At 25.3% G+C, this 21,332-nt stretch overlaps 4 protein-coding genes and 1 long non-coding RNA gene across 5 annotated transcripts; 3 read left to right on the forward strand and 2 right to left on the reverse strand.

The window, feature by feature from the left end:
- The first annotated feature begins 123 nt into the window (after positions 1-123).
- LOC122855362 (TBC1 domain family member 15) lies at positions 124-3,407 on the forward strand. The gene is made up of 7 exons (XM_044156653.1): positions 124-222; positions 721-813; positions 898-1,485; positions 1,561-1,948; positions 2,015-2,232; positions 2,305-2,619; positions 2,687-3,407. Exons 1-7 carry the CDS (start codon positions 196-198, stop codon positions 2,996-2,998), a joined length of 1,941 nt encoding a protein of 646 aa, XP_044012588.1. The 5' UTR covers positions 124-195; the 3' UTR covers positions 2,999-3,407.
- Positions 3,408-4,207: 800 nt separating this feature from the next.
- LOC122855365 lies at positions 4,208-5,468 on the forward strand. The gene is made up of 3 exons (XR_006374065.1): positions 4,208-4,292; positions 4,372-4,548; positions 5,345-5,468. It is a non-coding gene; the product is annotated as an uncharacterized LOC122855365 (long non-coding RNA).
- Positions 5,469-5,927: 459 nt separating this feature from the next.
- On the forward strand, positions 5,928-9,060 carry LOC122855361 (telomere length regulation protein TEL2 homolog). Its single transcript, XM_044156652.1, has 2 exons — positions 5,928-5,998; positions 6,078-9,060. The coding sequence occupies exon 2, from the start codon at positions 6,083-6,085 to the stop codon at positions 8,831-8,833; it is 2,751 nt and encodes a 916-aa protein (XP_044012587.1). The 5' UTR covers positions 5,928-5,998; positions 6,078-6,082; the 3' UTR covers positions 8,834-9,060.
- Positions 8,959-16,063, reverse strand: LOC122853999 (endoplasmic reticulum aminopeptidase 2-like). The gene is made up of 17 exons (XM_044154411.1): positions 15,258-16,063; positions 15,095-15,176; positions 14,652-15,019; positions 14,294-14,571; positions 14,034-14,224; positions 13,656-13,952; positions 13,496-13,574; positions 13,323-13,416; positions 11,923-12,247; positions 11,557-11,836; positions 10,888-11,047; positions 10,745-10,826; positions 10,310-10,677; positions 9,943-10,220; positions 9,314-9,630; positions 9,154-9,232; positions 8,959-9,078 (listed from the first exon to the last, which is right to left on the reverse strand). Exons 1-17 carry the CDS (start codon positions 15,700-15,702, stop codon positions 8,959-8,961), a joined length of 3,843 nt encoding a protein of 1,280 aa, XP_044010346.1. The 5' UTR covers positions 15,703-16,063.
- Positions 16,064-17,592: 1,529 nt separating this feature from the next.
- LOC122855367 (cysteine-rich protein 1-like) lies at positions 17,593-20,927 on the reverse strand. The gene is made up of 3 exons (XM_044156656.1): positions 20,755-20,927; positions 17,903-18,055; positions 17,593-17,830 (listed from the first exon to the last, which is right to left on the reverse strand). Exons 1-3 carry the CDS (start codon positions 20,792-20,794, stop codon positions 17,787-17,789), a joined length of 237 nt encoding a protein of 78 aa, XP_044012591.1. The 5' UTR covers positions 20,795-20,927; the 3' UTR covers positions 17,593-17,786.
- Between the last annotated feature and the right edge of the window lie 405 nt (positions 20,928-21,332).

Below are 21,332 nucleotides of genomic sequence, written 5' to 3' on the forward strand. Positions count from 1 at the left end.
TTGACTGCTTTAGTCAATTGACAGTTGTGTATAGTTTGTGTCGTTTTTGTACATGGTAGAAATACTACAGGTATGGCAGTGCGCAGCCTGGACATGCTGCGATTGACCAATCAAAAGGTCGCTTCTGTATGATCGGTACAAGTTGTTTAATTAAATATACAATAAATAATATCAACACAATTTGTTATTGGAAAAATGTTCGAGCCAACAGAGCAGGGAAAGGTTAAATTTATTGTCAATTTAATAATACAAACAAATTTATTTTACATTTAATTATTTCAATTTGACAGCACACCATTTTCTTTATTTTATTATGTTCACATCAAAAATATATCTATCCACATGTAAACAACAACAACAACAACAAAATAACAAAAACAATTTTAATCTTTTTATTTAAAACAATCCATTATTTTAAAAAATCTCATTAATAATTTCTATCAAAGTTTGTTTTTTTCTTTTAATATCATGCACTATTTATTTATGTTGTCATTATTTTTTTGACAATTGAAACTGCGTTGTAGATTTATTTTTTATTGATGATATGATTCATACAATCCATTTATATATTTAATTTAAAAAAATACCAAAATACTCTTTGTTGACTGTTGGTTTTTCTTTTCAATAAAAAATTATAATTATCATAACCTTAATAATTAATTTAATACTACTTAATTGACATAAATTATTTAATGTTTTGTTGTTATTATTATTATTTAGGATCTTTGCATCCATACTGGGGTTGTCCTAAGAGGAACAAATATCAGAGAGGATGAAGTACACAGTTTGGGAACATTGAACATTGTTGAATACGTAATGAATTATTAATTTTTAAAAATTACCATTATACCTAAAAAATAGTCATGAATAATTAATAATAATAATAATTTTATTTAGAGTTTTGGTAAATGCATTGAATGGAAATTACTTGAAGTGTCAGTTGTATCAGAAAATCAAGATCAAGATCCTGAATGGTCTGTTGTTGAATCACACACAAGACGTACAAGAACATCATCAGAAGGTCCTGATTCATTAGGAAAAACACGTACAGTTAGAATATTATTTTCTGATTTAAAATCAATTCGTATTAATCATGGTGGACAACAATTAATATTTATGCAACGTGATGGTACAATATACGTTGCATTTTTTCAATTATTAAATGCTGATAGTTTTGTTAATTCATTAAAAGGTTTTATTAAATTTGTTAAATCAAAAAGTGATAAAAATTTATATATTGTACTTGATGAATACAGTAATGTATTGAGTAAATCATTTGCTGAATTGGATTTATTTCAAGAAAATACATCATCAGATTATGTATGGAGTTTTGTTAGAAATTTACATAATAGACCATATGAAACAACACTTGAAGCATTTAGTAAATTGGCTGATGTATGGTTGTATAAAGAGCCAATAAAACAACCAGTTGAAGAAGCTGTTGCTGATTTATTAAATAGATCATTGACAACTGAATTATCACAGGTAAAAATTAAACATATATTTTTAAAAATATTATATGTTTGTTGAGCTATTGTTTTCATTTTCATTGTCATTTAGAAATTGGGCTCAACTGGATCAGGTGAAGAGTACGAAGTTATTGAACAACCTCAAGTTAAAATTATTCTTACACCGAGACCACCATGTCCACGTGGTGCACCATTATCACAAGATCAATGGGATAATTGTAAAGATCAATATGGTAGAATTACAAATCCTGATGTTATACGTGAAATTATATTTCGTGGTGGTATTATTCCATCATTGAGATATGAAGTATGGAAATTTCTGTTAAATTATTATCCATGGAATTCAACATTTACAGAAAGAATTGAACTTAGAAAAATTAAAACTGATGAATATTATAGAATGAAATTACAATGGAAATCAATTTCAGTAGAACAAGAAAATAGATTTACTGATTTTCGTGATAGAAAAAGTTTAATTGGTAAATAATTATTTACCCTAAATATTTAACAATAATAATTATTAAAATTTTATATTTTATTTACAGAAAAAGATGTTAATAGAACTGACAGAAATCATCCATATTATTCTGGTGAAAATAATCCACATTTATCACAACTTTATGACATTTTAATGACATATGTCATGTATAATTTTGACTTGGGCTATGTCCAGGGAATGAGTGACTTATTGAGTCCAATATTATGTTTAATGGACAATGAAGTTGATGCATTTTGGAGTTTCGTTGGATTCATGAACAAAGTGGTAAATAAAAATCATCAAAATTATCATTATTAGCTTGTTCTTAATTGTTTTTTTTTAATTTATAAATTACAGAGTTCAAATTTTGAAATGGATCAAGCTGGAATGAAGTCTCAATTGTGTCAACTTCATAATCTTTTAAATGTCACTGAGCCACATTTAGCACAATATTTAAATCGACATGAATCAGGAAATATGTTTTTCTGTTTTCGATGGTTACTTGTACTTTTTAAACGTGAATTTAATGCTATTGACATTATTAAATTGTGGGAAATATTGTGGACAGATTTACCATGTAAAAATTTTCATCTATTAATTTGTGCTGCTATATTGGATACAGAAAAAAATATTTTAATGGAAAATAAATATGGATTTACAGAAATTCTTAAGGTAAAATTAATCTCATACTTTTAATAATTAAAATAAAATTGTTAATGTTTCTTTTTTTAAATTTTAGCATGTCAATGATTTGAGTTTGCACATTGAGCTGCCATGGACACTGTCAAAAGCTGAAGGTATTTATCATCAATTGATGGCAGCTGCACCAAAATTACCTGACAATGTTAGAGTTATCATTGGTCTTGAGCCATTAAACAAATCTTCAATGTCAAGTGATAGTGAAGAAGACAATAGTGACTCAAGTCGTGACCAGTCAACATCAGCAAACAGAAGTGGTAATTCAAGAAAAAATAGCATTAGCAGTGACAATATAAAACTTGGTAATAATGAGGTATCTTTTGAACGAGGCATTAATATGTCATACATGTAAAAAAAAATCAATTTTATTCAAATAATACAACACTACTTGTCAATAAATAATATTGAATTATCATGATAATAAACTATCAAGGACATAATTAATTTAAGTTTAATATTTAATGACTCAGTTAACAAAAAAAAAAAAAAATGAAGATTACACAATTTTATAGATTTAAAGTTTTTAGTCGTCACAAAAAGAAAAAACAAAATATACAAAAAAGGTTGATACTTGTTAAAAATTTGTTTGGTGTACTGCACGTGCAATTTTAAAAAGTATTATCTGAAATTTATTAATATATTTGGGATTAATAACGATTAACGATTAAAATTATTATTTATAAGGAATTTTTGTTTGTATGTTGTTTATTAGATTTGTATGGAATATATAAAAAGTAATATAGTCATAAATTTATTGGAAATATTTATTACCCATATTTTCTTTGTTAATAAACAAATTTGTTTATTAACAAATAATAATAAAATAATTATAATAATAATTTATTATATTATTATTATTATTATATCATTATTGTTATGCTTTGAAGTTAATTTTCTCAACGATAGAGGGCTCAGTTGTGAATTCAAGATGGCCGCTTGATTGTTGGGCTGACAATATGTGCTCTGTTTTGTGGACATTTATTAACAATTTAAATTAACTAACAATTATTAATTATAGTTTAATTAGTAAATAAACTCATTATGAACGTATTGTGCGATAAATTAGTGCGAGTCTTTAAGTATTTTCTGAAATATGAGCATTTACAAATTTGACAATTTTGTTGGAGCTGAGCAAAAAAAAAACCCACAAAATGGCGTAATGGCAAGTAAATATTATCAATAAATGTAAATATTATTGTATTATTTTTCATTTTTTACTTATTCAAATATAACTTCAATAGCTTTTTGCAAAATAATTGAAAAAAAAATATATAATATTTGATTAATTATTTTACAATATTTTATTTGCACATCGATATAATTGTTGTTGCTCCGAAAACTCTCTTTGCGAATAAATTGTTGACCGGAGATTCATTTGTTTATTTATAACAATGATTTAGATTATTATTGACACACATGCAAACATTATGTACATGTATTCACATACATACATGTAATCCACTCTTTTTGGGTGTCAATAATTATTTTACTCCAAAAAATATTCACAATATGATGTTTTATAAATTATTTTAATGTTTAATAAATTATTTTAATGTTCATAGATACTGAAACATTTTGGGAAATAATAGCTGGATCAAATGGCGATGATCTTGTTGGATGATGATGTTGATGAACAAGAAAAGATGGTAAATATATAAATTGGTATTAAATAAAAATATTTATTCAACACTCTATTTCAACACCTGCTTTATTAAAAAATTACAGGTATTAAATATTCAAAAGCTGGCCAAGACAACAACTTGGCTGATAATAAAAAAAATAATTGAACTGGTTTGTCATTAGAGCCAAGACCTTGCCAAAGTAAAATATCGATAAGTTCCGGCCATAAAAAGAATAAATAATGTCAAGTGCAACTTCAAAAGACTCTTAAAGTGTAATAAGGTACGTTGGTTTTGATTTCAATTATCCAGATGGTTTAGAAAATGATTGAATTGATTCTAAACTATTTGGTAATTTTAATATGCGATTTGTTGATGAAAAAAATATTGGTGAGTGTATGTATTGCAATCAACTACTGATACACTTTAACTTAATCAACAAAATGAAAATCGAATTTAAATCGTCAATAAAAACACCTACATCATATTGTGCTTTAATGATGATGAATCCTTGATAATTAAAAATATTTAATTATGTTAATGCTCCAGTACAAATGGATTAATGAAATCTTGACTTTTAATGAATCATAACACTACATGAATCATCTATTTTTTTATTTTTCAAAAATCAATAACATCAACTACAAAGATAATGTTGTTGATGTTTATGATTATTATGATATACCACTTGTTGCTGGTGTTGATGTAGATTAGATAGTAGCTCCCTGAGTTCAAATAGTATTGAATTATCAAATAGACTTTTTAATATTGGTGATCATTAAACTCAAGACAGCATTTCAAATTCGTTTTAAATTGTGGTAGGGATATAGTGATAGTTGTCGGTGTTTCTTTGGTAAGCTTGTGTTGTTGTGCAGTCTTGTTGCTCCAAGAATATGGTGCCTCTGATGGCAGATGGTACTGCATCAACATCATCATCATCATCATCAACGGATTCAAGATCTTGTTTAACAATTAATACATTTTTTATTAACAAATAATGCAATAATTAAAAATACATTCAAATTATTTTATAAAACAATAGTTAATATGATTTGTTTAATTTTTTCTGTTATCAATAGCGTGTGAATAGTAAGTGTTGGTGAATGTTGTGTGTGTCCTGCTGCTGCTGGTGAAGTCATCGTCATGAACTACCTTAGGACTAATAGGACTCCTGGATGGGATGATGAACATTCGCTAAAAAGGTAGGATTTCATATAATTAATTGTATTACAATCGTAATCATAAACGAAAAAAAATTGCATTCGCCCTTGTACACAATTGATTGCACCATTCTTTGCAACCCCCCGTGATAGACCTCATGTTTTTTACGACCATTTAGATCACCCCAATTTTTTTGGTAGACAGTTGTTTTTACACGTTTACCTTGCCATAATTTAATACTGATGATAACGTTTACATTAAATTACACATATCGTTATCACCAATCGCCTAATTATCATAGACAAATCAATTTTATAAAAACCCCAATGAAAAACATATAATCCCAGAAACTTTTGGGGGGTTGAAATTTGAATTGAACTGCCATTTTTAATTTTTTCCCGCCACCTCAAAAATACAATAATAATTATAAACAGTGAAAATGCACCTTTACACCAATAAAACAGCGAGCATGTCAGTGATTTTGTTGGAGTGTGTATAACAGTGTATAAATTATGTGTATGTTGGACTTGAAGTAAACAAAAATTATCAACAAACAAACAAACACAAATTATGTAAGAAAATAAACAATATACAAACTAAAATTATTAATAATTATATTGTAATGATATTTTTCATTTTTAAAACAAACAGATACAATGGAAGAAGCTTATAATCAATTATTAGAATATTTAACCTGTCTGGGTACCATCAAAAGCCAACAAAACATTGACATGCTAGAATTTAAAATAAATAATTACACAAAATATTTTCCACCGGCTATTAATCATGAAAATTACGCTGAAAATAAAATAAATATTAATGGATATTATTATGGAAAAATTATTGAAAGTGTTATTGAAAAATTTGACAATAATTGGCCATTAAAAAATGACAATTTATCTCCCACAATTAAGAATCTAATGATCGTTGATAATTTGTCATTTGAAATGGCTCATGAATTTTTAATAGCCATCAGTGATTCTATACAAAAATCCAAGAATATTCAAACAATTAATGCACTCTTAATTATTATTGAAAAATTTATAAAAAATGACAGTTTATTATCAGCAATACTAGATGTATCACGACCAAATAACAACTCAGATATTATTAATGAAGAAATAAATAAAAATTGGAAAAATTTTCTACAATTATTAGTATCATTACCATCGAAAATTGCAAATAAAATTCAAGGTAAAATGCCAAAAACTTTTATGATTGATAATTATTCAAAAATCATAAGTTATCATTATGTCAGAGCAGTACTATTTTTAAATGATATAAAAAATAAATTAAATATTCAACCAAATGTTAAAATGTTATCTATGGTGATAAGCAAAATTGTGTTGACCTTGGGATCCAGTTATTGTGTTGAATTGATTGATATTTTAATGAATTGGTCACTTGAGGATAAAAATAATATAAATTCATTTGTACAAATGATTTATTTGAATTTAGAAAAATCGAGTATTGAATATGTTGCTAATATGTTGCTACAAATGACAAAGCATCCTGAACAAGTTTGTAAAATGTTTGGTAATTTAATAGAAAATGATTGTTGGAAACATATTTTAACACTCAAAATTCCATTGTTCGGTTACAATGATGACGACATGTTTATTGTCAATTTAATAACATATTTGTCATCTGATAGTGTTGATAAAGACATCTTGATGAATTTATTAAAAAAGCTATTGGATATTTGGGGTGATAGAAGTGCATTGAATCATACACCACTGGAACAACATGAATACATAACAAAGTTAATTTTATTTTCAATGAAAAAATTGAAAAATAATATTAATTCAGATGACAAAATGATTTTACAAAAATTAATATTTTCTGGTACTGAAGCACATTTGGAAAATATGAAAATTGAAATTCGAGCAATTGGGATGATTACTGGAGAAATTATTTTTGGTTTATTAACAGAATCAAGTGATGAGCCAAAATTAAATTATGAGTATGATAATATGCCAAAATTAGGAAAAGACATTGTTGATAAAATAAAAAAATTCTTTGATTGTAATTTTGAAATAAAAGATTTAAATAAAAATTCAGGGATTAAAAAAGATTTGATAAAAGAACTGGGATTAAAATGCCAAATTTTATCAGAAATAAACGAAGTTGATTGTTTAAAAAAAGAGACAAATGGATCAACAAGTATTGTTGAAGAAGAAAAAGCTAAATCAAATACTGATGTACAACAAAATTCAAAAGATATTGATGATGGTGATGAATCAGATCTTGATAGTGATGATGATCTGGTACCATATGACATGTCCAACGACACAAAAATATCAGAAAAATTACGTCCAGTTTACCTTCGTGATCTAAGAGATATTTTAGTAAATCACAATTCCAATTCAGATCCAGATAAGTTTGGAGAAGCACTTGCTTATGCTGAAGATTTAATATCATCACATTTACCAAATGATGATCCATCTTTGGCCATTGAACTTCTTGAAATTTTATCAACATTAAATGAAATATCATATGTTGAGAATTTTAATAATCTCAAGTTTAATTCATGTGTTGCTGTTGTTACAGTTCATCCAAAACAATGTGCTGAATATATTTGTCGTGAATTTCATTCTAAAATTGGTACATACTCTTTGAGTACTAGAATTTTTTTTTTACAAGTATTGGCTGAATCTGCAAAACGTTTATCAAGTATTAAAAATTTAAATGTACCTGATGAAAATCCAAATAAAATGAAAGCTATTAAATATCGAAAATCAAGTAAACCAGCATCAATTTATATTGACATAACATCTGGTAAAAAATGTGAAACATTATATGATGAAGATATTGAAGTCATAGATGATGAAGATGATGATGATTCATCAAAAAATTGGCATAATATTGTACAGCAAAGAATTCAATCAAATACAAAAATATTAACACACAAAACAAAATTACCAGAAACAACAATGAATAAATTTAATGATGTTGCATCATATTTTTTTTATCCACTGTTATATGGATTATCACAAAAAGAAGCATGTATGTTTAAAAAACCAAAATCATTTGAAGAACATGATACAATATTATTGATACAATTTTTAAAAACACTATCAGCAATAATGATTGCTGCTGAAAATTGTGTTATTGCAACAAAAATGGGATTAGAAATATTAGAACTTGCTTGGACATTGAGGTATCATGAACAAGCTAAAGTTAGATTATGTATTATTGAAAATATTGCATCAGTTATTGTTTCAATATCACGAGATAATTTTACAAATGAAATTATTGAGCTATTGATGGAATTTAGAATGTGGCTGTATGATGTATCACAAGATTCATTGAGAGGTGATCCTGATACAAATTGTCGTTCATTGGGAAAACATGTTGTTCAATTAATTGACTCTGTTATTTCGTCGACAATGGAAAGTAATGATTGAAAAATCAAATAGTTGAAAATAAATTACTTATTTATAAATATTGTAAATTATTTTATTTGTTGTAAATTCATTCAAGTTAAAGTTTGTTTTATTACTCATTTGAAAATGTTTTTTTTTGGTTTTCTTCAATGAGAGTTGATAAAATTCTCAACTTTACTCCCTATTTTTTCTATAAACTCCAATTTTTTTTCGGCAATTATTATAGCTTCCAACGATATACCTATAAGTTCACCCAAAGTTTTCAACTTGAAAATGAAATAAAATAAAATATTAATTTTATAAAAAGAAGTATTTTGTTTTACTACTCATTTAAGACATACCTTTGATATTTGTTCTTGAGTACTTATTTTTTCTACAATGTTCTTGAAAAGATCATCGAGTATGAGTTTTAAACTTGTGCTAAATTTTAGATAAAAGAATTAAGTATAAATTAGTGGAAAATAGTAATACTAAGAGAAAAAAAAAACTGTCAATACTCACGTGAGAAGTGTGCATTTAATTTTTGTAAATTTGTCGATCAAATTATCAATGACAATGTTAATGTCTACATATTCATCTGATACAATAAGCAAGATTTGTTGAAAGCTAGATAGTGTTAGAGGTCTTTGAAATAACTCGTTTATTAAATTTGATAAAATAATTTTACTGGTGCATCTTAAAAGTGTATCAACTAAATTTTGACCATATATCATTTCCTTGCTTTTATTGAATATTCTCTGTCTTGTGTCTTCATCAGCATAACTTATGCCAACACAAAGAAGTTGGTCCTCAGGTCGTCTAAATATATTGATAAGATTCTTGTAGACAGTATTCTTATTATAAAAAATTGTCAATTAAAATAAAACTTACGGATATATAGTTGAATTATTAAGCCATCTTTCGAGTCTTTTTGGTGCTTCTTCATGACACTTATTAAATCTCATTTGGCATGCAAAAGAAATCATTAAACTTTGAAATTTCTCTGTCAAATAATCATCATTAGGTAACGAGTCGTATCCTATCGAGTCCATCATATTTTTCATCAGATTAAAAGTGAAATTCTGTTGAAAAAATAATAAATTTAATTGTTTTCTTTTTTAGTTTGATAAAAATACATTTTTTAAACGTACTTTATAGTTTTCATGATACTTTGTATTAACAAGTATCTTATGAATTTCTAATAGTCCTGTAAAAGCTGGTATCCAAGGTATTAGATCTTTTTCTTGATGAAGATACGAGGCAACATCAAGAGCAATTGAATAATTGAGTCTTGATGTTGCTGCAAGATTGAATGCATCATCAATCAATTGCGCTCTATTGAGTACATGAATATCTTGATACTGATTGGATTTCAATACTTTAATAATCATATGCCAATTTTGATTATCGTAATTAACACGATAGTATCCTAAACAGTCATTAGAAAAAAAAACAACAAAATTTTTTAGTTTTAGCTAGTGTATAGAGGAATAAAAATTGTTAATTCATTATTTTTACCAAATTGTTGTATGTTAAATATTGCCCATTTATTTTTGTCAACATCAGAGATAGTAAGAGATTTATAATTAGGACTCAACCAGTGTGTTACTGTTGTATTGATAAAATCATCTTTTCTTTGGGCATAATTAATAGGCACCCAATATTTATTCTTACGATTTGTATTCACATTAATTGTGTAGGGCTCTTGGTATATAAGTGCTTTGTTATTTTTGTAATCTCTTGTCACAGTGATGAGTGGAAAACCTGGTGTGTTAGCCCAGTTATTAAAAACCTCAATCAACTCAGCTTGATTCAATAGACATTTATTCTTTGGACATACTGATAGCTCTTGGAATAAATTATTCGAAGTTGATGCATGAAATGACCTACAAGTATGTTACATAAATTAAAAATATTTATATTCCATTTAATATAATTATATTTACTACTCACATTTTTTTAATATAATTTTTTATATTATTTCTGAAAATATTATGCCCAGTTACGTGAGTAATTGTTCGAATAATTGCTCCTGCTGCAAAATATATATAAAACACTCAATAAATGCTAACTCACTTTATTAATTGAAAATATACCTTTATTGGCAACCGTGTCAAACATTTTCACTGAGTTCTTGTTTGAATTTGATAAATTATAATTCATTGCAACTAACGAGCTGAAGCTGTCCCTTACAAATGCAATTTTTTGGATACTCTCAACGACAAATAAATCCATCAATCGCCATTTTTCTTCCATCTGATAAAATAGTATAAATAAAAAATAATTTATTATAAAAAGAACAATATAGACATATTGTTAAACAAACATGATTAAACTTTAAAACTTTCACGATAATTATATTTTTAACTGCACAGTAGCAATTAATTATTTTCACTGACCTCATTTGTAATATAATACTGAAAATAATTTGTCAATCCATCAGTAAGCCATGTACTGTTTAACCACTTTGGGGAGACATAATAACCAAACCAATTTTTGCTTATTGCTCGTGTGAAAATGATTGCTAAATCTACTGGGTTGCGTACTTTTACATCGGGTTGTACACAATTACCATCTTCCCAAATTATAGATAATCCAAAATTTTCAATAATCTCGTTATTTCTTATATTTGACGGAATGACAATATACTGAATAGACTTTAGCTTGATGTCATTCAACGTCAAGTTTGTATATTCTTCAAATATTTTAATAATTTTACCATTGAAATAATGATAATAAAAATCATCATGTATTGTTGACCATACAATTGATAAATTGTGTGTATCATGTGAATAATTTCCTATTCTTGATACGACAAATGCAACTGCATGAGTTGATATGTTTGATTTTTTTTCAAATATAGACCATTTTACATGACGATTTTCTTTTTCATAGCTGTGTCCTACTAGTTGGCTATTTGACGTGACAAAATAATCATTTGCATGCTTTATAGAAATTTTAAAAGATGTTTTAAAACTTGGCTCATCAAAACAAGGAAATGCCAAACGAGCTTGATTGTGTTTAAAATTTGTTCCCACAAACCATCTATAAAATAAAAAAAAAATAAAAACAATTGTGTGAGATTTTTAAAAGCTAAAAAATTAAATATTTTTATTTATTTTTATATTTACATTTTTTCTGCATTTTCAGTGAGATAAAAAGATCTAAAAATACCTTCAAAATTATCATTCAATTGAGCTTTATAATAAAATGTTAATCTGTATTTTTCACCAGCTTTTAAATTATCTTCAAATTGAATTATTAAAAAATCTGTCTCGTCTTCATTGATACAAATTAATGGCCAAATTACTATTTTAGTTTCATTTTCTAATGTAACTTGATTTATTAATAAATTTGATGAAGCATGCAATGTTATTATATTTACTGGGTGATGAACTTTAACTTCAATACTTGCAATAGCATCAAAAAAATTTTTTTCTTCATTAGAAAATTTATCTAGCATAAATTGTAGATCATATGATATTGGTTCCAAATTTGTAGAAATATCATAATTATTTGTTGCACTCACTGACAAAACTATTTGTGCGAGGTATAGTATTTTCAAAAGCCACCGTGTTATCATCTTGAACTGTTGTATAAAAATTTTTAATTTATTTTTTATACATCTTATCTATATTATTATTTTAAAAATAGTTTTTTCTTAATACAAGTGACTAGACATAGGTCGTGATTAACGAAAAATGTGGAGGGGAAAAGATATAAACCTTGACAAGTTCTTCCCCTTCATACACGAGTTGAGAGCATGCACTCTCACTGTTTAATTATACGTTTAAATACTATAATATTTGTATAATACTTTTAATGACTGATAACAAACAATACAAAAAAAAAAAATAAAATCGACCTATAGCCACATTTAAGAATTATCCTAATATATATTTTTCTAAAAGATAAATCGTACATTTTTAATTAAAATTTTTTTCTATTGTCACTTTTAAGAAATTAATTTGAAAAAAAAAAATATTGTAATTAATTATTTGATTATATAAATAAAATACCTTGATAATATACAGACGTGGAAATAGAATACAAAAGTTTGTCGTATAAAACTTCAATAGTAAATAATAATACACGTGGAAAGAATAAAAAAATAAAGTTTACTTAATTTTCGTTTCACCTGTGATGTGTCTACTTCATGTATCGTTAGTCAACTGATAAAATTTTATTTTATTTATTTTTTTATTTTGGTAATAAAATTTGTTTAAATACGACTATGCTGATAATAATAATTATTATTATGACTGATAGGAAAATATTTTTTAAATACATATTAAAGTGATGATTATTATATTGGTAATAGGAAATGAGGAAAGGGAATTATTTTTTATAATTTAAAGTATTTAAAATGAGAAATACAATCGATTTGTTATAATTGAATTATATTTGAAAAATATATTCAATTTGAACTTTTATTTTAATTGCATACACAACTGCAAAATTATATTAGATATTCTTTTATAATTGACTTGTATGTTGTTTTAATGAGAGTTAATGAAATCCTCAACTTTACTTCCTATTTTGTCTATGAAATTCAATTTTTTTTCGGCATTTATAATAGTTTCCATCAATATACCCTTAAGACATAGTTCACTCAGGCTTTTCAACTTGAAAAAAAAAAAAATATTGATATAAATTTATTTTATAAAAGAAAGTATTTTGTTTTACTACTCATTTAAGACATACCTTTAATATTTGTTCTTGAGTACTCATTTTTTTTACAATGTTCTTGAAAATATCATCGAGTATGAGTTTTAAACTTGTACTAAAATTTAGATGGAAAAATTAATTATGAATTAGTGTAAAATAGTAATACTAAGAGAAAAAAAAAACTGTTAATACTTACGTGAGAAATGTGCATTTAATTTTTTCAAATTTGTGAATCAAATTATCAATGACAATGTTAATGTCTACATATTCATCTGATACAATAAGCAAAATTTGTTGAAGGCTAGATTGTGCTAGAGGTCTTTGAAATAACTTGTTTAGGGAATTTGATGATATATTTTTGTTTCTGCATCGTAAAAGTGTGTTTACTAAATTTTGACCATGCATCATTTCCTTGCTTTTATTGAATATTCTCTGTCTTGTGTCTTCATCAGCATAACTTATGCCAACACAAAGAAGTTGGTCCTCAGGTCGTCTAAATATATTAATAAGATTCTTGTAGATAGTATTTCTATTAATCTTATTATAAAAAATTGTCAATTACAATAAAACTTACGGATATATAGTTGAATTATTAAGCCATCTTTCGAGTCTTATTGGTGCTTCTTCATGACAGTCATTAAATCCCATTTGGCATGCAAAAGAAATCATTAAACTTTGAAATTTCTCTGTCAAATAATCATCATTAGGTAATGAGTCGTATCCAATCGAGTCCATCATATTTTTTATGAGATTAAAAGTAAAATTCTGTTGAAAAAATAATAAATTAAATTGTTTTCTTTTTTAATTTGATAAAAATACATTTTTTAAACGTACTTTATAGTTTTCATGATACTTTGTATTAACAAGTATCTTATGAATTTCTAATAGTCCTGTAAAAGCTGGTATCCAGGGTATTAGATCTTTCTCTTGATGAAGATACGACGCAACATCAAGAGCAATTGAATAATTGAGTCTTGATGTTGCTGCAAGATTGAATGCATCATCAATCAATTGCGCTCTATTGAGTACATGAATATCTTGATACTGATTAGATTTCAATACTTTAATAATCATTTGCCAATTTTGATTATCGTAATTAACACGATAGTATCCTAAACAGTCATTAAAAAATTTTTTTTGTCTTATTGTATAGAGAAATGAAAATTATTAATTTATATATAATTATCCTTACCAAATTGTTGTTTATTAAATATTGCCCATTTATTTTTGTCAACATCAGAGATAGTAAGAGATATATAATCAGGACTTAACCAGTGTGTTACTGTTGTGTTGATAAAATCATCTTTTCTTTGGGCATAATTAATAGGCACCCAATATTTATTCTTACGATTTGTATTCACATCAATTCTGTAGGGCTCTTGGTATATAAGTGCTTTGTTATTTTTGTAATCTCTTGTCACAGTGATGAGTGGAAAACCTGGTGTGTTAGCCCAGTTATGAAAAACCTCAATTAACATAACTCGATTTAATCGACATTTACTCTTTGGACAAACTGATAATTCCTCGAACAAATCATTTGAAGTTGATGCACGAAATGACCTATGTATGTTATATAAAATAAAATATATAAATTACAAATATTCTATTCAATATAAATATTTACTCAGTACTCACATTTTTTTAATATAATTTTTTATATTTTTTTTAAATTTATTATCTCCAGTTATGTGGCTAATCATTCGAATAATTGCACCTGCTGCAAAACATGTATAAATATACGTTTAATATTTTATTCATTTAAAATATTAATAAATAAATAATTATACGAAGTGCTTACCTTTATTAGCAATTATTTCAAACAGTTTCGTTGAATCTTTGCCTAATTTTGGAATGTTATAATTTATTGGAATTGAAGAATTGAGGCTGTCTTTAACAAAAGCAATTTTTTGAATATTTTCAACTACAAATAAATCCATTAGTCGCCACTTTGTTTCTGCCTTATCTATGATGTAATACTGATAATAATTCGTCAATCCATCGGTAATCCATGTACTGTTTAACCACTTTGGAGAGATATAATAACCAAACCAATTTTTGCATATTGCATGCGTAATAATCATTGCCATTTCTACCTTATTGCGTACTCGTACATTTGATTCATCATGATCACTGTTTTTCCACATTATAGATAAACCAAAATTTTCAATAATTTCGTTTTTTTTTATATATGATGGAATAATAATATTCTGAATATTTTTCAACCTAATGTCTTTTAACGTCATATTAGTATATTTTTCAAATATTTTGATGATTTTATTATTAAAATAATGGCTATATTTTACATATGGATTTTCTTTATTCGTCGACCATACAACTGATTGATTACATTCATTTTCTGTAAGAATAAAATTTTTCAAAACAGCAAATGCAACTGCTTCTGTTGATATTTTTGACGTTTTATTGAATATGGACCATAAATTTGGATCCCATTCTTCGTAGTTGTATCCTTCTCGTTGGTTATTTGACGTCACAAAATAATCATTTGAATGTTTTATAGAAATTTTAAAAAATGCTTTAAAACTTGGCTCATCAAAACAAGGAAATGCCAAACGAGCTCGATTATGTTTAAAATTTGTTCCCACAAACCATCTATAAAATAAAAAAAAAATAAAAACAATTGTGTGAGATTTTTAAAAGCTAAAAAATTAAATATTTTTATTTATTTTTATATTTACATTTTTTTTGTTTCTTCTTCTGCAGTTCCAGTTAGATAAAAAGATCTAAAAATACCCTCAAAATTATCATTCAATTGAGCTTTATAATAAAATGTTAATCTGTATTTTTCACCAGCTTTTAAATTATCTTCAAATTGAATTATTAAAAAATCCGTCTCGTCATCATTAATAAAAATTAATGGCCAAACTACTGTTTTGGTTTCATTTTCTAATGTTACTTCATCTATTAATAAATTTGATGAAGCATGCAATATTATTGTATCAATTGTTTCATGAGCTTTAATTACAATACTTGCAATAGCATTAAAATTTTTTTCATCTTCAGTAGAAAATTTATCTAGCATAAATTGTAGATCATATGATATTGGTTCCAAATTTGTTGAAATATCATAATTATTTTTTGCACTCACTGACAAAACCAATTGTGTCATGTATAATATTTTTAAAATAGTTGGACTGGAAACCCAGCGTGTTGTCATGTTGGACTGTTGTTAAAGTAGACGTACAAATTAATATTTTTCGACAGTGAGTATGACTAATAGTGAGCATTCACAACAAGTGTATATTGGGAAAAACCGAATAGTTGAAAACGTCATACGTCCTTTCCCTCCACTTAAGTTGTAAAAAACACTCACTATTTTTATTCGTGGAATACTGCTTTAAGTTATTTTTTTTTTACTTTTAGTTATCAGTAAAAGTAAAAAAAAAAATATAACAATAAATATAAAAGTAAAAAAAATTATATTAAGAAAAAAAAAAAAAAAAAATTCATATACTAATGAAATACCATGGCCTTACAATCACATTTAAAAATAACAGTTTTTTTATAAAATTTTTTTTTTGTATTGCCACTTTGTTTTAGTAAATTTACTAAATAATTAATTAACTTGAAAAAAAAACCCCATGGAAATGATTAAATTACAAAAAATTTTAAAAGTAAATAGACAATTTTTAAATAGGCAAATAGACAATTTTTAAATAGGCAAATAGACAATTTTTAAATAGGCAAATAGACAATTTTTAAATAGGCAAATAGACAAAAAAAAATGTTATTTTTAATTATTTTAAAATATATAAATATGTACCTTGATATTTGATGATACAGACGTTGAAATAAAATCAAGTAGTAACCAGCAAACGTGATAAGAAATGTGAAAAATAAATTTCAATTGATTTTCGTTTTGCTTGTGATGCGACTACTTCAGCTTTCGTTAGTCAACTGATAATTTTATCATATTTTTGATTTTTGTATTAATATTTTATTTTTTTTTCATTTATTTATTTTACCATGTTTTGATAAAGTAGAAGTTGTTATTAAATAAATAATCAATTATTAATATAGCATATATAATAAATCAATTAAAAAATTTAAAAAAAAAAACAAAATAATTTTCATTAAGGCACTAGTTTCATCAACACATAATAAATAATAAAAATAAAACAATAAAAAAATAATCGTGTAAAATATTATTATTTATTTTTATAAATTTACAATGAAACGAAAAACAGTTTTTTTTTCTTTCGTATAATTGAATCATCAAGTGCAAAATTTTAATAATAATTTATATTAATTATTACCCATAATATTGATATACGCTCTTTAATATAATTTTATTATATTCAAAAAATAATTATTTGTTGTAAACATAACTTTGTGCTCCACCACGACCACAGCCTAAAAATAAAAAAAATATATTTATAAAAAAATATAAACTATATATTTGAAAGAAATTATAAAGCCAATTACCTCCTGGACCAAACAAGGCTGAGTAACAAGGTTGATTGCAATAAGGTTTCTGATCATGTTCTGAATGTCCACCAGGTGTTAAAGTTTTATTACATTTTTCACATCGTAAACAAGCACTGTGCCAGTCTTTGCCCAGAGAAGTTTTTCGTTCGGCTGAAAATAACAAATAAAAAAAATTAAAAAATATACTATCAAGTATATTTATCAAGTCAAATGATTATTTTTTAAATATTTGTCTACTAATTAATTAATATATATAAGTAATTTGTTTATTGTTTTTAATTTGTTTATCGTATATCTCTTATCATTCATATAAAATATTAAAACTCTAGAGAGAAGGTAAAGAGAAAAAAAAAATAAAAAATAAGGCGAGAATAAAAAAGGAACATGTGTGATGTCTCGAGAATTCGTCTCAGCCACAACAATAGAACTCACTCCGTTATATACGCGGCTCCATTAGCAATTTCGTAATTATAAATTTGAATGGCATGGTGCCCAAGGGGAGTACACCAAGCAAGGGTATATTATTCCTCGCGAGGTTTTACTACAAAAAAAAAAAATGTAAAAACGTGGAAAAAATTGAAATATAAGGATCACTCATGGGTATTTGGTTGACACGACAAATAATGTCTGAGTGAAAAAAAAAAAAAATTAATTCTTGCATTATTGTTAATTTTTACATCAGCTGCATAATTAATTAACGAGTAAAAAAATATATCTGAAAATAATTAGTAGTAAATAGTTTGACAAAAAATTAGTTACCAATTTATTTAAATTTACAAGTATATAAAAAAAAGCTTCGAAAAAATTGATTACTATTTTTTAATTTATAAAAAAATGTATGTAAATCTTTTGACATTTTGTATAAATTAAAAATTTTTATAATTATTTAGATTTAAAAAAAAGCACTAATTAAATGAAATAACTAAAAAAAATAAATAACAACAAACAAAATGCATATATAATAAAATTTTAAAAAGTATAATTTTTTCTATTTTTTTTTTTTCTTTTTGTATTTTTCTTTTTAAAGTTTTTTGTATAGTGGGTTTATGTCAAGGACCATTAGTTAATTAACATCTAATTTTAAAAGTGTAGAAAGCCTATGATAAGAGAAGAAATCATCAGGGAAAAACTTGAAATGCATAAAAGTAATGTCGGCTTTTTTTTTATATATAACATGCACATCAGACAGTACTGTGCACACATCGTTGCACCTCTTTGCTAAACAATCACCAACTATGTACATCATGTAGACACCACAAACCCTACATTTTTATTTCCCCTATTTTTTTTTTTAAATTTCTTGTTGTTTTATTTTTTTATTTATATATATATTTTTTTTTTATTTTAGACGGCTATCTAGTGGTTGTTTTATTTTTCTCCCCCAACCCTTGTATTTCTTCACCAACAATTTTACCTTCTCACTCTTCCTTCTATATCTATATATATATTTTTTTATATAGATATATTTTTTTTCTATATATTATGTATTTTTTTTTATGTATATCTTTGTTTTTTATAGTTTTTTTTTTTTTGTTTTTTCGACCTTTTTGTTTTATGCAGCATCTTTCGTGTGCCCGAGAACCCACCGCGTGTCCATTCTTCAGACAAAACCTGTTTCATCTCACTGTTATTTTCATTATTACCTACCTAGGAAAAGAGGTATACCATGAGTTCCTCTTTGTTGTTGTCCTCGCGGGCGGATACTTTATTGTTGTATACCATTGCAATGTATAGGAGCTTTTTTTTTATTTATTCTTTCATCTCCCTTGCTAAATTTTTTTTTTTAGCATTTCTTTTTAGTTTACGCTGATTTTTTGCTGTTTTTATCCATTTCATGAATTCGGCTACTGAATATTTATCTTTGAAATACTTTCAGTGAAGAAGAAACAAACAATAGTTAAATGCAAACAAAAATGTCAACAAAGTAGTACCCATATTTCTTTGTTTTTATTTTTATTTTTTTTGTGATGTTTTGGAGTACGTAAAAATTGTTTTGAATTTTTTTTTTCAATTGATCTAAGTTCAATTGTAATTTTGGAGTAAAAATTTTTTTACATGAAAAAGAATTTAATCTTCTTTGTTTTTTATAAATTGAATTACTTCATCAATTGAATTACCTTGTTAATGCCACATTATTTATTTTTTTTGTTCTCAATTTTTTATTGATTCATTTAACTTGAATATTTTTTTTTCTTTCTTTATTTTTTATTTATCAATTTGATATTTTTTCTTTCATTTTACATATAGCTATTTGCGCAGTAATAGGTAATGATAACGATATCGAAATAAAATTACTTTACTACCGGATGTTGTCGTTGAACATTTAAGTGCATTTTATTGTTTTTTAAAGAAAATAAAATATTCATTTTAGAATTTAAAAGAAAAAATAATCAACGAAACAAAATCTTGAATATATTTATTTAAAATAATAGATTTTTTTTAACGATTGAATCACTCGAAATGATATAATATTTTTCAAGGTATTTACTTGTCAAGGTTGTGAACAAAAAATAAAAAAAATTGATGAGATCATATAAGCACCATATTTGCATCAAATGACAAGTCTCACGTGGAGCAAAAAAAAAAAATTGATCTAATGAAAATGAAATATTATTTTTAACTCTGTTCATTGTAAAATATTTCCATAGATATTTAAAATTTATTCAACAATATTTTCGATGAATATTTTAAATTTATATTTTAAAATTCATAAATAACTAATATTTTTTTTCCTTTATTTTTAATTTAATATTATTAATTAAAAAAGTATATATTCAACAAAAAATAAATACAAGTTATCTATGAAGAAAATAATTTAACTATAATTTAAACAAAAAAAATAAACTCACCAAAGTAAACAGGCTTGTTACACTTTGGACAATTTGACATTGTGATGATTAATCCAGCAATTAACAGATATGAATTTTTTATTTGTGAATACAAATATATATAGCTAGTTTAGTTTTAAAAGAAGATCCAACATGTATCGTGGTCAAACACAAACTGGTTGATGTTTGAATCTACTTTAAACATTAAGGTAAAAAAGATACACACTCATCTACACTTGATTAAACATGTGAATGTGTGTATATAGTATTCAAAAACTCTATAGTACCGTATACGGTGATGTAATCGGATTTAGCTATATATATTGATAATTTTTTTTTATTTTATTTTTATGCCTCTTGAAACAGACAGACATTGAATATTCAACTCACTTTTATAGTTAATGAAGGATAAAAGATAATAATGAGTATTTATATATTCACTGATGATATATGCGTGTTTCATTTACTGACTTCTTTTTTTTTTTGCTATATTTTTTAAATTTAAAATGAATAAAAAATATTATTCAATTTATTTTTTATATACTTCATAGTGTTTTTTCAAAAAACAGGGAAATAAAAAACGTTATAATTTTTTTCTT

The sequence above is a fragment of the Aphidius gifuensis genome, linkage group LG4 (genome assembly GCF_014905175.1).
Source record: "Aphidius gifuensis isolate YNYX2018 linkage group LG4, ASM1490517v1, whole genome shotgun sequence".
In the NCBI taxonomy this organism is placed as follows: Eukaryota; Metazoa; Arthropoda; class Insecta; order Hymenoptera; family Braconidae; genus Aphidius; species Aphidius gifuensis.